The sequence below is a fragment of the Nicotiana tomentosiformis genome, chromosome 8 (assembly GCF_000390325.3).
Source record: "Nicotiana tomentosiformis chromosome 8, ASM39032v3, whole genome shotgun sequence".
Taxonomy (NCBI): Eukaryota; Viridiplantae; Streptophyta; class Magnoliopsida; order Solanales; family Solanaceae; genus Nicotiana; species Nicotiana tomentosiformis.
Genome location: NC_090819.1, coordinates 117,724,932 through 117,741,312, shown reverse-complemented (window position 1 = coordinate 117,741,312; position 16,381 = coordinate 117,724,932). Strand labels below are relative to the sequence as shown.

At 40.7% G+C, this 16,381-nt stretch overlaps 2 protein-coding genes across 2 annotated transcripts; both read left to right on the top strand.

Moving 5' to 3' along the window:
* Positions 1-9,849: 9,849 nt before the first annotated feature.
* On the top strand, positions 9,850-10,269 carry LOC138898040 (uncharacterized). The gene has a single exon (XM_070184071.1). It carries the CDS (start codon positions 9,850-9,852, stop codon positions 10,267-10,269), a length of 420 nt encoding a protein of 139 aa, XP_070040172.1.
* A 351-nt stretch (positions 10,270-10,620) lies between these two features.
* On the top strand, positions 10,621-11,849 carry LOC138898039 (uncharacterized mitochondrial protein AtMg00860-like). The gene is made up of 2 exons (XM_070184070.1): positions 10,621-11,063; positions 11,780-11,849. The coding sequence occupies exons 1-2, from the start codon at positions 10,621-10,623 to the stop codon at positions 11,847-11,849; spliced, it is 513 nt and encodes a 170-aa protein (XP_070040171.1).
* Positions 11,850-16,381: the final 4,532 nt, after the last annotated feature.

Genomic DNA, 16,381 nt, shown 5'->3' with positions numbered 1-16,381 from the left:
CTATCGAGATCGAGGCTAGTAGCGATCGAAACTAAATGAGACTGACATCGAGCAAGATCGAAGATAGCATAATAAAAGAAAGGCGAGATATCTGTGACTGGTCGAGGATCATGGCCTAAATCTCGGTGACTGGTCGAGGATCATGGCATAAATCTCGGTGACTGGTCGAGGATCATGGCGTAAATCTCGGAACGGATCAAACCAGAAACAGTTAATTAGCTAAACATGGAATTTACTTATGTAATTAGAATTATATCATAAGTGGAATTCCTCTACTATATAAAGGGAGGTTCTAGTCATTTGGAGGACATACGTTTGACAGATATCAAAAGCAATATAATTCTCTTTCTCGTTTATACTATTGTTCATCAGCTTGTTATACTTCAATTATTCTTGCATCAACCAGTTCGAGGGTATCCAAACTCGAGGGCTGAGTTCCATTCTAACACTGGTTTGCTTTACTTTATTGTTAATTTCTATTACTCATCCTCACATTTATCAATTGGTATTAGGTGAAATCACGTGTCCTTAGAACTACATTATAAGTTTAATTGTTATCCAATTTTAAGAGTAAACAAGTATTCCATAAGGTCAAAGGCAGAATGTATTTTAATTTTAAAACAATGCCAAACTTTCTTTTATCTAAAAAAGCAAAATTATTAATCGGAATATGAAACATGAAATATGGTGCAAATAAAATCAAACTCCATCAAACGAAATATGAACCGATATTTTTGTATGTATATACCATATTTTTATATTATTTTATTAAGAACAGATTAATTACCTTCTAAGCAACACCGTTTTATATCATTCGCATTCCAAATCGGAAAATGTTCAAGAAATGTACCTAAAATTAAAAAAGAAAACGCCAAATACACATGACAATTGCTAAAATGATTTCAGGAAGGTTAAAAGAAATCTGACAAACAGACGAAAACAAATTCTACGCCAAAGTAAGGTACCTAATACACAACAATGATTGAAAATAAGGGTGAGAAAATTAGGATTTTAGACGGAGAACCGATCTTGTAACTAACTATATCATAGGCACACTAGTATTTTAAATCGGTAAAAAACCTTAATATAACATATAACTAAAAAATACAAAAGAAAAAGAAAGAAATATAAAGAGCAAAAAATTCACATTGCACTAATTGGAACGTAATATCCATATCTGCTTAGACGTCAAAGCTAGCCAACCATAGCGTCATCGAATTAATAGAAAAATAATGGTATTGCAAATAAATAACGTCATCGAACTAATAGAAAAATAATGGTATTGCAAATCAATAAATAAATAAATAAATAAATTTACGATTAACTCGTAAAAATTCGAACAGAAATTCTTGAAGAAAAAAAAAAGAGATACTTGTTGTTGATCTTTATTTGTTCTTCGGCTTTGTTCATTAACAAATTATCATCCATATGGATCTAAGTCTTCTACTTCATCATTCTTGTAATAAGCATTGTTGTTCTGATGATTTCACCGTGGTGTTAAAGGACTTTTGGAAACTTATTAATGAGACAATTCTGCCTGATAAACAACATTCGTGGGATTTTCATGATGTTGTTAGTCCTCAACGTCAAACGACACCTTTAGATGAGTAGATATATACATGTGTTTAAATTACATAAATATAATTAATATGATATGTGAAAGGTTGTAATGGTCCATAATTCTGAATAGGGAAGGTTGTAACGGTCCCTTGTTGGGACCGTTTCTTTCACTAGTGGGTGGATAATATGTTAAATTAAAAGAAAAAATAGCACATAAAAAAGAGAAAAAAGAAAAGATAAAATCCAAAAAAAGAAAGGAAAAAATATATAAATATGATAAAGAGATGTGTCAACTCATACATGCTTACGTACACACGTACATATACGTACACATACATACATACGTACAATGGACCTTTTTCCGCTAGATCGGAGCAATGTTTTGTAGATCAATTGGTATTTCTTTTGTTACATATAAAATATTTCAGAAAAGTACGTGTTATTAGGGACCAAAATAAAAATGGTTATATGAATTTTACATGGGAAAAGGGCAAAAGGAGAGACTTGAAAGGAAGCTCTTCTTCTAAGAAGCCAATGAATTAAGGAGTCTATCAACAATCTTGCTCTGAGCTTCCTCACCATCTTTTTCTCCTCCTCATCGTCATCACTCAACAAGCCGATGCAGAGTGAAAACACAAAGAATTATCACAATCTTTTTTAACTGAATTCTTAATTTATTTCATTAGCACCACCATTTTTTCAACAAGAAAATCCTTCTTCTCCGAAGTAGAAGGTATGCATGCATGGTTGAACAGGAGGGTTTTATGGTGGACTGTTGGATAAATTGGTGATGATAAGTGTAGAGATCAAAGATAAATAAGAAAGACAAGTACTAAAAAAAAGAAGAGGAAGTCGAATTTAAATTCATTTTTTTTACCTCAAAATGTGTAAAGAAAACGATAGTGATTTCTTTTTGTATTTTGAGGGTAATAATAGCTCTTCAATAGCTTTGTGAATGATAGTGATAAAGAAGGAGAAGAAGATGGTGAAGAAGCTCAGAGCAAAGTTGTTGATAAATCTCAAAATTCTTTGGCTTCTTTGGAAGAAGCTCTTCCTTCCACGTCTCTCCTTTTGATCCTTTTCCCCTGGAAAATTCATTGAACTACCTTTTTATTTCAGTCCCTAATAACATCGTCTCTCTTATTCTGTATTCAGATCAGAATAGCATTCATTGCTTTGAAATGAACACAAATGCTAATATATAAAAGACATGCAATCTAGTCCCATAACATGGCCTTTCTCAAGAAGTGACACACGTACTATGGATATACTAGCGTGGATGTCTAAGAGTGAATGAAGGCTAAGTTTATCGGTGATATCAACAACTAGGCAAAATTCATTGAACCTGAATCTATGATCCTGTTTGTTTGCAGAAACAAGCAATATAGTATCTATTAGTACACCTAATTAGACACTATGCGCAGTGGCGTAGCTAGAAATTTCATTAAGATTGTTCAAATTTTAAACCAGTCAATAATTTTTTGTCCATGAATATTGTACCAAATTCTTTAAACCAAACTACGACAACATTTAACAAAACAATAAAAAAAATTAATAAAACTATAATTTTATAAATCAAAAGTAAAATAACAAAAATAAAGGTTATAAATTTTACTAAAAAGTAAGCATAAAACCAAAGGAAAGAAAGAGTAAGGAGGATTTGTAGTTTGTAGATAGCTTTTGTTAGAATTATTTTTCTATAGAGCTTGATTTTTAAATTACAAAATTTGTCTGTGAAAGAATTTGTAGTTAAAAAAATTACTTTTAAGATAAGTTGTTTATTCTTACACAAACCTTAAGTTTTAAGAATTATTTTAGATTGAAAAAGAATCAAATAGACCATATGTGACGGTCTCCTTTAGTTTTGGCAAAACAAAATGGGAAAAATTTGAACCCATGAAAAACATGTCACTTTGAATACCCTAAATCGCTAGACTGCCTCACTCAACTGTATTAAAGGTGTTTAAAATATAATATATAACCATATAAATTAGTATTTAACTTATATATACAATATAATTTGTTGACGAAGAGTGTGCGCTTGACTACACTATGGCACTATCTCCTATGTCGTGTTTGTCCTCGCGCAACGCACCAGCATTGTAATGACCCGATCGATTATTTTGAGTATTTTAGTCCCATTCCCCTATTTATTGCCTCCTCTATTATATATTGTAGTTATGTGACTTACCGGGAAAGTTGGTTTGGTTTCAGATGAGGTTTAGAGTGAGATGAGACACTTAGTCCCAAAGTTGGAAGCTTAAGTTGAAAGAGTTGACCGAAGTTTGAATTTTGTGTAGACGACTCTGAAATAAAGTTTTAACGGTTCCCATAGCTTCGTATGGTGATTTTGGACTTAGGAGCATGTTCGTATATTGATTTGGAGATACGTAGGTCGTTTTGGCTTAAATTGGCGCAAGTTAGAAAGTTGAAGGTTTGGAAGGTTGAGGAATTTGACCGGGAGTTGACTTTATTGATATCAGGATCGAATTCTAATTTTGGGATTTGGAATAGGTCAGTTGTATAATTTATGACTTGCGTGCAAAATTGAGACCAATCGGAGTTGGTTTGGTATGAATTGGCGTTAATTTTGGAAGTTGGATGCTCATGATTTCAATAGGTTTGAATTTGGTTGCCATTCATAGAATAGATGTTGTTTGATATGATTTTTGGTCTCGAGTAGGTTCGTTATGTGTTTTGGAACTTGATGGCATATTTGGAGGGGGCCCCGGGGGCCCAGATGTGATTCAGATTGAATCCGGAAACCTTTTGGACTAGGTTGATTGTTGAAACACTGCTGAGTCTAGTGCAATCGCACATGCGCACTATGGGAGCCACAAAAGCGAGATTTGTACTGGAGCACTGGTTCCGTAGGTGCGGAGTATGGCCCGCAGATGCGCACCCGCAAAAGCGGAGTAGGAACCGTAGATGCGGAATCTGGCCCTTTGGTACTGGACCATAGTTACGGTCGTGTGTCGCAGAAGCGGGCTCGCAGGAGCGGTCAATGCTCCGCAAAAGTGGGACCACAAGGGCGTCTCTTGTCTGCAGATGCGGAACTCCATGGCTTAAGTGAAATCCGCATATGCGATGGATTTTCTGTAGGTGTGGAGCCGCAGAAGCGGAACCACTGGGCAGAAAAGGGGCAGATCGAGGGTTTGTTCCCATTCTTCATCTTTTCAGTTATAGATCTTAGTTTTGAGCGATTTTGAGAGAGATTTTCAAGGAGTTGAACGGGGTAAGTGTTTTAACTCGGATTTGACTATTATACATGAATCCATCATTGTTTGTATCATTTAATTAATGTTTTCAGTTGAAAAAATTGGGGAAATTTTGAAAACTCTATAAGCTATATTTTGAGGATTTGAAGGTCGATTTGAGGTCGGAATTGAATAATTTTAGCATGGTTGGACTCATTATTAAATATGTATTCGGATTTTGTAAGTTTGGTCTGTTTCTGAGATACGGGTCCGGGGTTAACTTATTGATTTTCTTTAAAGATTGCAACTTTATTATCCAGAATAGTTTTCTATGATTTGTATTTATGGTATAAAGTTATATTCGCTAGATTTGAGTCGTTCAAAGTCGGATATTCACGGAAAAGGCTTACTAGTGGATTGAGTTAGCTTATTTGAGGTAAGTATCTTGCCTAACTTTATGTGGGAAATTTCCTCTTAGGATTGGAGTTATTTTGTGTCATTTGTGGTACGTGAAAGCCGTATATGTAAGGTGATGAGTGGGTACACGCGTTATATGTGATAATTGACCAGTTTAAGCTATGTACATTCTTTTCATACCTTTAATCGAATTGTGATAACATGACATATCTATCATCGTTAATCAATCCTTACATGCTTTATTTGACATTGTTAATACTTGTTGTAACGACCCGACCATTCGCTTTGCTTTCTGGATCCCTGTTCACCTAACTAAGACTCCACGTATGAGCTTTTAATATTTTATGACTTGCGGGGATGGTTGGTTTAGGTTTGGAAGGGTTCGGGTTGAAATCGGAACACTTAAATCCTTTATAGTGGTCGAAGGTGGACAAGTTCGATTTGAGTCAATGTTTTGGGTAAACAACCTCGAAACCGGGATTTGAAGGTTTCAATATGTTTGTATGATAATTTTGAACTTGAGTGTGTGTTCGGATCACATTTCGGGGTGATCCGGGAGCATTTCGGTGCTTAATGTGAAAAATCGGTTCATTCAAGGTTTTCTGGTTGTTTAAAATTGGTTTGGAGTAGACTTTGGTTTTATTGAGGTCCGTTTGGGATTTCGATCCTGAGAATAGTTCCGTGTGGTGATTTAGGACTTGTATGCGAAATTTGGTGTCATTCCGAGTTGATTTGATAGGAATCAGACGAGCGGAAGTGAGTCTGTATTATATTGTTGGACGCGTTAGTACAATTAGATGGGGTCCGGGGGGGGGGGGAGGGTGCGAATCAGATTGGAATCAGACTTGGTTTTGGTCCTGGGGGGGAAGGGGGAGGGTGCGATTCCAAGTCCTCGAGCAAGCATAAGCAGCCCAGTGGTCGCATGAGCGGACTTGGAGCTGGAGCTGGGTGGCCGCAGGTGCGAGGCATTTTCCGCTTTTGCGCGTCCGCGGATGCGATAGAGGCTCCGCAGGTGCGGCAATGGGCCGGGTAGCTATGGATCGCAGGAGCGAAGGAGAGTCTTCAGAAGTCGAGGGAGTCCGCAGAAGTAGACCCGCAGAAGCGAGGAGGCTGGAGGCAGTGAGGGGTCGTAGATGCAGCCTTTTGACCGCACCTGTGGTTCCGCAGATGCGCCTAAGTAACCGCATGTGCGGAAGTCGCTATGTAGTGAGTGCATTTAATCCGAGACATAGGCTATTTTACTCACACTTTTATTTGGTCTTGGGAGATTTTGAGAGCACTTTCGAGGGGGATTCTCATCAACAACACGAGGAAAGTAAACTGCACCCATTTTCAAGTTAAATACGCAGATTATAGGTAGATTAAACATGGAAAATTAGTGAAACTTGTGGGATTTTGTGAAGAACCTAGGGTTTAAGTAAAATTGGGATTTGACCTTGGATTTGGTGGTAGAAATTGTAATAAATTATATAATTGAGCTCAGGAGGTCATGGGTAACAATTATATTCGAAAATTTTCGGAATCTGGGCACGTGAGCTTGGGGGTGAATTTCATGAATCTTCCAAATTGGTTTGGGTAACTATTTTAATAGCTAAAACGAACTCACGAGAATATATTTATTAGTTTATACGACTTTTGATTAGTTTCGGGTTCCTCGGCGCCGTTTGACTAGTTCTAGTGATATTGAAGAGCCGGATCGAGGACTTGGAATCGAGGTAAGTCTCTTGCCTAACCTTGTAAGAGGGAACTTATCCTCTTAGGTGTATTATTATTGTGTGCTACTTGTTGTGGGGAGCTACATACACACGAGCTGACAAGAGTACGTACGTAGCTATACTTCATGATATGTCCGAGTAGACTAAAATTCATATCATGCCTTTAATTGTATTGTTAATGCCTGTCATGTGTATTACTTGTCTTGATTAGGACCGAGACTGAGGATTTAAATTGGAGATATCGACTTAGTTTCTTACTTTAGAAAAACAATCAGGGAAATACTTGATAAATGATAAATCATTATCTTCTCGTCTCGCAAGTGCTTCTGCTAGCGAGGTAAACTTCTCTACTATTATTGGATCGGGCTGTTCGCCTCGGCAGTGACATAAATTACTCTTTTGGGATCAGACCGTTTGCCTCGGCTTGATGGTAACACTACTCTTATGGGATCGGGCCATTCGCCTCGGAAGGTTGGTATTACTATTCTTATGGGATCGGGCCATTCACCTCGGTAGTACTGAGTACCACTATTCCTATGGGATCGGGCCGTTCTCCTCGGCAACTTCGTGCTTAATAATTGGAACTGAATTTGGTTTGGTAATTACTGAGTTAGCGCCTTCAAGGCCGGTTATGACGTGTTTAGTGATTTGATATAGCCTCATGTGTGTACTTGTTGTAGATTCTTTTATTTGCTTCACTACTACCTGTTGTACACTCGCCATGTCTACTTCGTGTTTTTATGATTTTATTTTACCTCTAGTAAGAATAAAGTCGACCCCTCGTCATTACTTCTTCGAGGTTAGACTAGATACTTACTAGATACATGTTATTTTACGTACTCACGCTACATTTCTGCACCGATGTTCAGGTACCGAGATAGGTACTACCAGTGGTCACGCGGGCGTGTAGCCGATCATCTACGGATAATTAGGGGTGAGCTGCTTGCCTTGCTACGATCTGTAGCACCGAAGTATCCCTCTACCTTATTTTTTTTATTTCTGTCTATCACTTTCAAACAATAGTTGTAGTAGCTTTATATATTCCCTGGATTGCTCATGTACTTGTGCGTCGGGTTTTGGGGACTTTTAGCATTTATGTACTGCTATACTTATCATTTCTAGAACTACAGTAGATGTACTTATTATGCTAGTATTTTGTTAAGAAAAGAATAGTTACGGTTGCTTGAGATCTTGCTTATTTTGTTCTTATAAAAGGAAAACTTTAGTTTTAAATGTTAAGAAGGGGCAAATAATTAGTAGTTTCAGTTGTGGTCTTACCTAACGGCGGTGTTAGGTGCCACCGCAACCTATTAGGGGTTTTGAGTTGTGACAGTTTGGTATCCGAGCTTTAGGTTTACATAGGTCTCACGAGTCATGAGCAGGCCTAGTAGAGTCTTGCGGACCGGTGCAGAGACATCCGTACTTATATTCGAGAGGCTATAGGGTGTTATAAAACTTTTCTTTATTCATCTCCTATCGTGCAATTGATATTGTGCTAAGTATCTTTCTATTGATCTCTCACAAGTGGTGAGAACGCACGCATCAAATGCAATAAGCAGTAGAGGGGATGCTCCCCCCATTGCTAGAGGCCGAGGCAGGGGTCGGGGAAGGGCTCCAGCTCCAGTCAAAGGACGAGGGCTTCTTAGAGTTGCTCCAGTTGTACCACCAGTAGATCTAGTGAAGGATCTTGTTGTTGATGAGCAGGATGAGGCACCTGCAACTGTGCCATCCCCACCAGATTTCATGACTGCACCGGGATTCCAAGAGGTCATAGGCCGTATGCTGCGGGTCATGGACTCTATGACGCAGGCTAGTTTATTTCCAGCAGACTCTGCCACATCTCAAGGGGGAGGGGGAGCATAGACCCCTACTGCTCAGGCTCCAAGGAACGTACGCTGCCGTTTATCAGGCCCCAACTGTACTAGCTGCGGGCAGAGCCCAGCCAGTTGCAGCGACTGTGCGAGAGGCTATACCAGTCGTGACCGTTGATGAGCAAAAACGGCTGGAAAGATGGACTAGACTTCATCCCCCTAACTTTTGGGGGTGATCGGGCAGAGGACCCCCAGGATTTCATTGACTATTGCAAGGATAGGCTCTGAAACATTGGGATGTTGGAGTCCAACGGGATGGACTTCACCACCTTTCAGCTTGAGGGAAAGGCCCAAAGATGGTGGCAGGCTTACCTTTTTAGCAGGCCAGCAGGTTGGTCTCCCTTGACTTGGATTAGTTTACGCATTTGTTCTTGGAGAAGTACATACCACCTTCTGAGAGAGAAGGAGATTCGGGGTCAGTTTGAGCGACTCTGTTAGCACGCCCATGTAGTCAGCACCACCGTCTACTCAGAGTGCTCCAACATGACCCTACTTTAGTGCCATTCCGGAGAGTACTTACCGTCCACAAGCTATTCATGGTTCCTTCATTGGGTATTTAGGCCATCAAGGTCAGACTTTAGGTTAGCAGTCCACTGCTCTGAGGGGTTGTTTTGAGTGCGGGGATCATGGCCACGTGAATAGGTTTTTTCCAAGACTTCGGGGAAGGCCGAGCAGTTGGTCCATCGGCCCATGATTACCGCACCAGCTACCACATTGCCTAGCCTGCCGGCTAGAGGCAGAGGGCAGGTGGGTAGGGGTCATCCTAGAGGTAGAGGCTAGTTAGGTTGCGCTCCGGCTAGATTCTATGCTATCATCGCTAGGCCAGATTCAATTGCCTCCGATGTAGTGATCACATGTAATATTTCTGTCTGCCGTAGGGATGCATCGATATTATTTGATCCAGGGTATACTTACTCCTATGTTTCTTCTCTATTTTCTCCTTATCTAGATGTAACTTGCGAGTCCTTGGGCGTTCCTGTGTATGTGTCCACGCCAGTGGGTGATTCTATTATTGTGGATCGGGTCTACCGATCATATGTGATGACTTTCTATGGTTATAAGACCAGAGCGGATCTTCTATTGCTCGATATGGTAAACTTCGAGGTTATCTTGGGCATGGACTGGTTGTCCCCGTACCACACCATTCTTGATTGCCATGCCAAGACTGTTGCCTTAGCGATGCCTAAGTTGCCTAGATTAGAGTGGAGGGGTTCGTCTGTTGTTACTTCCAGCCGGATTATTTCTTTCTTGAAGGCTCGACATATGGTTGATAAGGGTTGTTTGGCCTACTTGGACTTTGTTTGGGATATTACTGTAGAGACTCCCGTGACAGATTCAGTGCTGGTAGTACGGGAGTTTTCCGATATATTTCTTACTGACCTACCTGGTATGTCGTCGAATCGGGATATCGATTTTGGCATTGATTTGGTGCCAGGCACCCAGCCTATTTCTACTTCCCCTTATCGTATGGCTCTCAAGGAGCTTAGCAAGTTAAAGGAGCAGCTTTAGGAAGTTCTTGAGAAGGGGTTCATTAGACCCAGTGTATCGCCATGGGGCGCACCGATGTTGTTTATGAAGAAGAAGGATGAGAGTATGCGTATGTGCATTGATTACCGCCAGTTAAACAAAGTCACCATCAATAATAAGTATACGTTGCCACGCATTGATGATTTGTTCGACCGGTTGCAGGGTGCCAGGGTGTTCTCTAAGATCAACTTGAGATCTGGATATCATTAGCTGAAGATTCGTGCTTTGGATATTTCGAAGACGGCTTTCCGGACTAGATATGGACACTATGAGTTTTTAGTGATGTCATTCGGGTTGACTAACGCCTCAGTGGCATTTATGGATTTGATGAATATGGGGTTCAGGTCATATCTTGACTCATTTGTCATTGTATTCATTGATGACATATTTATCAACTCGCGTAGTATGGAGGAGCACAAGCAACATTTATGGTTAGTGCTTCACACCTTGCGGGAACAGAAGCTTTATGCTAAGTTCTCCAAGTGTGAGTTATGGATGGATTTCGTGGCTTTCTTGGGGCATGTTGTAGCAGGTGAGGGTATTAAAGTGGATCCTAGGAAGATTGAGGCAGTACAGGGTTGGCCTCTTCCCACCATGGCGACCGTGATCAAGAGTTTATCGGGGTTAGCAGGTTATTATCGTCGGTTCGTGGAGGGCTTCTGGTCTATTACAGTGCCCTTGACTAGATTAACCTATAAGGGTGATCCATTCAGATGGTCCAATGATTGTGAGGCGAGCTTTCAGAGGCTCAAGATTGCTTTGACTACAACACCAATGTTAGTGTTGCCCTTCTGTTAAGGGATGTATACCGTGTATTGTGATGCTTCGCGCATTGGCTTGGGTTGTGTATTGATGCAAGAGGGGCAAGTTATTGTATTTTCTTCACGTCAGCTGAAGCCCCATGAGAAGAATTACCCCGTGCATGATTTGGTGTTGGCCGTAACAATTCATGCTCTCAAACTCTGGAGGCATTATCTCTACGGGGTGTCCTGTGAGATTTACACTGATCATCGCAGCTTGCAACATTTGTTTAAGAAGAGGGACCTTAATTTGAGGTAGAGTAGGTGGCTTGAGTTACTGAAGGACTATGATATTGCCATCCAGGCAAGGCGAATGTGGTTGAAGATTCCTTGAGCAGAAATTCCAAGAGTATGGGTAATTTGGCATTTATTTCGACAGAGGACTTTATTTGCTATGGACATTTAGTCCTTAGCTAACAGACTTGTGAGGTTGGATATTTCAGAGCATAGTAGACTTCTAGCATGTGTTGTGGCTCAGTCTTCATTACTTGAGTGGATCAAGGCTCGTCAGTACGATGATACACACTTGTTGGTACTTAGAGAGACGGTACTACATGGTGGTGCCAAGGAGGTCTCTATCAGTGGGGATGGTGTTATACGACTCCAAGGTCGCCTATGTGTCCATAATGTTGATGGATTGAGGGAGAAAATTTTAGAAGACGTGCACAGTTCTCGGTATTCTATTCATGAAGGTGCTACGAAGATGTATCACAATCTGAGACAACATTGTTGGTGGCGGCGGATGAAGAAGGACATAGTTGAGTATGTAGTGAGATGTCTGAACTACCAGTAGGTCAAGTATGACCATCAGAGTCCAGGTGGCCTACTCTAACAGATGGTTATACCGGAAGGGAAGAGGGAGCGCATCATTATGGACTTCGTAGTTGGGTTTTCACAGATGTTGAGGAAGTTTGATGTCGTTTGGGTCATTATCAATAGGTTGACCAAGTTGGTGCACTTTATTCTAGTGGTAACTACTTACTCTTCAGAGAGGTTGGCCCAGATTTACATTCAGGAGATTGTCCTGTTATATGGTGTACCTATTTTCATCATATTAGATAGAGCTAGTCGGGTACCCGAGTAGAGCTCATCACAGTCTTTTATCCGTAGACCGACGGGCAGTTGGAGCGAATAGTTTCGATTCTGGAGGATATGCTCAGAGCATGTGTCATTAACTTCAGAAGGCAGTGGGATAGATTCTTTCCCTTGGCTGAGTTTTTTTATAACAACAGTTATCAGTGAAGCATCGAAATGGCTCCATTTGAGGCTTTATATGGTCGACGATGTCGTTCGCACATCGAATGGTTTGAGCATAGCGAGGCTAAGTTATATGGCACTGATTTAGTGAAGGATTCTTTGGAGAAGTTAAAGTTTATTCAGGAGCTGATTCGTACGGCACAATTGAGACAGAAGAGTTACGCGAATCAGAAGACGTGTGATTTATTATTTATGGTGGGAGAGAAGGTTCTCTTGAAAGTCTCCCCGATGAAGGGCATCATGAGGTTCGGGAAGAAGGGAAAGCTGAGCCCAAGGTTTATTGGCCCATTTGAGGTGCTGAGGCAAGTTAGGGAGGTTTCTTATCAGTCTGCTTTGCCACCTAGTCTATCGGGAGTTCATCCGATCTTCCATGTGTTTATGCTCCAGAGGTACCATGCCGATAGGTTGCACGTGCTAGATTACAACACAATTCAACTGGATGCGAGTCTGGGTTATGAGGAGGAGCCAATTGCCATTGTTGACAGGCATGTTCGCCATTTGAGGTCCAAGAAGATTGCTGCAGTAAGGGTCCAGGGGAGGGGCCAACCAGCCGAGGAGGCGACATGGAAGGCCGAGGAGGACATGAGGAGCAGATATCTGCACATATTCAGCACTCCAGGTATGATTCTAGACCCGTTCGAGGACGAACGTTTATTTAAGAGGTGGAGAATGTAATGACCCGACTGGTCATTTTGCTTTCTGGATCCTGATTCCCCTAATTAAGACTCCCTATATGTGATTTTACTATTTTATGACTTGTGGAGATGGTTGGTTTAGGTTTGCAAGGGTTCGAGTTGAAGTCAGAACACTTAGTTCCTTAATAGTGGCCTAAGGTCGCAAAGTTTGACTTGAGTCAATATTTTGTGTAAATGACCTTGGAACCGGGATTTGAAGGTTTCGATAGGTTCGTATGATGATTTTAAACTTGGGCGTATGTTCGTATCAAGTTTCGGGGTGATCCGAGAGCGTTTCAGTGCTTAATGTGGAAAATTGGTTCATTGAAGGTTTCCTAGTTGTTTAAAATTGGTTTGGAGTATACTTTGATATTATCGAGGTTTGTTTCAGATTCCGAGCCTAAGAATAATTTTGTATGATGATTTAGGACTTGTATGCAAACTTTTGGCATCATTCTGAGTTGATTTGATAGGAATCAGACGCACAGAAGCTTTTTTAGAAGTTCTTGAGTTTCATGTTGAATTCATGCGTTTTGGCATCCGATTCATTATTCTAGATGTTATTTTTGTTTTTTTATCATGCAAACGAGTCTGTATTATGTTGTTGGATGCGTTAGTGCAATTGGATGGGTCCCGTGGGGGGAGGGGGGGTTAAGGTGCAAAACAGATTGGAAGCGGACTTGGTTTTGGACATGGGGGTTGCTGGTGGCTTCAGATCTGGTGCAATCGCACCTACAGGGAAATGGACGCAGGTGCGAGCTCACAGAAATGGCCCAGTGGTCATAGGAGCGGACTTGGGGCTGGAGCTGGAGCTGGGTGGCCGCAGGTGCGAGGCTTTTTCCGCATCTGCGCGTGCGCAAATGCAATAGAGGCTCCGCAGGTGCGGAAATGGACCAGTTAGCTGGGGATCGCATGGGAGAAGGATAGTCCACAGAAGTGGAGGGCGTCCATAGAAGCGCTTCCCCATCCATAGAAGCGAGGAGGCTGGAGGCAGTGGAGGATCACTGATTGAGCCTTTTCCACACCTGCGACTAAGTGACCGTAGGTGCGGAAGCCGTTGGGCAGCGAGTGCATTTAATTCGATACTTATGATATTTTCCTCATATTTTCATTTGGTCTTTGGCGATTTTGAGAGCACATTTGAGGGGAATTCTCATCAACAACATGAGGTAAGTAAACTCCACGCATTTTCAAGTTAAATACGCGGATTATAGGTAGATTAAACATGGAAAATTAGTGAAACTTGTGGGATTTTATGAAGAACCTAAGGTTTAAGTAAAATTGGGATTTGATGGTAGAAATTGGAATAAATTATATAATTGAGCTCGGGAGGTCATGAGTAACAATTATATTCGAAGATATATGGAATTCGGGCACGTGGATCCGGGGGTAAATTTCATGAATTTTCCATATTGGGTTGGGTAAAAATTTTAATAGCTAAATTATGAACTTACGAGCATATATTTATTAGTTTATACCACTTTTGATTAGTTTCGGAGTCCTCGACATCGTTTGAGGATTTCTAGTGAGGTTGAAAAGCCGGATCGAGGACTTGGAATCGAGGTGTGTCTCTTGCCTAACCTTGTAAGAGGGAACTTATCCCCTTAGGTGTATTATTATTGTGTGCTACTTGTTGTGGGGAGCTACAAGGTGACGAGAGTCCGTACGTAGTTATATTTCATGATATGTCTGGGTAGACTTAGATTCACATCATGTGTTTAATTGTACTGTTTATGCCTATAGTGTGTATTACTTGTCTTGATTAGGACTGAGACTGAGGATTGAAATTGGAGATATCGACTTAGTTTCGTATTTTAAAAAAAAAGGGGTAAATACTTGATAAACTATAAATATGTGTCTTCTCGTCTCGCAAGTGCTTCCGCTAGCGAGGTAAACTTCTCCACTCTTATGGGATCGGGCCGTTCGACTCAGTAGTGAGATAAATTACTCTTATGGGATCAGGCCGTTCATCTCGGCATGATGGTAACACTACTCTTATGGGATCGGGTTGTTCGCCTCGGCAGTGACATAAATTACTCTTATAGGATCAGGCTGTTCATCTCAGCATGATGGTAATACTACTCTTATAGGATCGGGCCATTTGCCTCAGCAAGTTGGTAGTACTATTCTTATGGGATAGGGCCGTTCGTCTCGGCAGTACTGAGTACCACTATTCCTATGGGATCAGGTCGTTCGCCTCGAAAACTTCATGCTTAATAATTGGAACCGAATTTGGTTTAGTAATTACCGAATTAGCGCTTTCAAGGCCGGTTATGACGTGTTTAGTGATTTGATATAGCCTCATGTGTGGACTTACTGCAGTTATTTTAATTGCTTTCGCTGCTACTTGTTGTACACTCGCCATGTCTACTTTATGTTTTTTTATACTGTTATTTGACCTCTAGAAAGTGTCAAGTCGACCCCTCGTCACCACTTCTTCGAGGTTAGACTAGATACTTACTGAGTACGCGTTATTTTGTGTACTAACGCTACACATCTGCACTGATGTGCATGTATTGAGACAGGTACTACCAGTGGTCACGCTGGCGCGTAGCTAATCATCTACGGAGACTTAGAGGTGAGTTGCTTGCCTTGCTGCAATCTGAAGTACCGGAGTCTCCCTATACCTTATTTATTATTTATGTCTATCACTTTCAGACAGTAGTTGTAGTAGTTTTTTATATTCCCTAGATTGCTCATGTACTTGTGCGCCGGGTTTTGGGGGCTTTTAGCATTTATGTACTGCTATACTTGTCATTTTTAGCACTACATTGGATGTACTTATTATGCTGGTATTTTGTTAAGAAAAGATTAGCTACGGTTGCCTGAGATCTTGCTTATTTGTTCTTTTAAAAGGAAAATTTTAGGTTTAAAAGTTTAAGAAGTGGGAAATAATTAGTAGTTTCACGTGTGGGCTTGCCTAACGGCGGTGTTAGGTACCATCGCTACCTATTAGGGGTTTTGGGTCGTGACACTTGTCTTGTATCTTACTTGTTATTTGCCTTACATGCTTAGTTGAAGTTACGGTTTCCTGATTGCCTTGTTAATTATTTGACAGTTGAGTTACTTTGCTTGAAGTTGTTATTTATTGGAATATCTTTCTGTTGAGTTTTGGTATTGAAGTTGTTTAAGCCGTGATCACATTTAGGCAAAGTTGTAAATTGTTGAAATTTCATTCTTGTTGAGCTATTTACTTTTAGTTGCTATTGTTGTGACTCTTGTACACATTGTGGTTGAGCCATGAGGTATTTATTGCGGAAACATCACTAATGTTGATTCTTCTAGCAAGCTGTGGTAATTGGGCACTTGAGGTGCGAGTTGTGTTATGTTGTGATATTGATACGCATGTGGTGGTATAAGGAT

Bases quoted from the DNA above. Each gene is read 5' to 3' on its own strand.
- LOC138898040 (XM_070184071.1), top strand. From the start codon at position 9,850: ATGGTAAACTTCGAGGTTATCTTGGGCATGGACTGGTTGTCCCCGTAC.
- LOC138898039 (XM_070184070.1), top strand. From the start codon at position 10,621: ATGGGGTTCAGGTCATATCTTGACTCATTTGTCATTGTATTCATTGAT. The intron at 11,064-11,779 runs GTTAGTGTTGCC...CTATTCATGAAG, and splicing joins GCTTTGACTACAACACCAAT to GTGCTACGAAGATGTATCAC.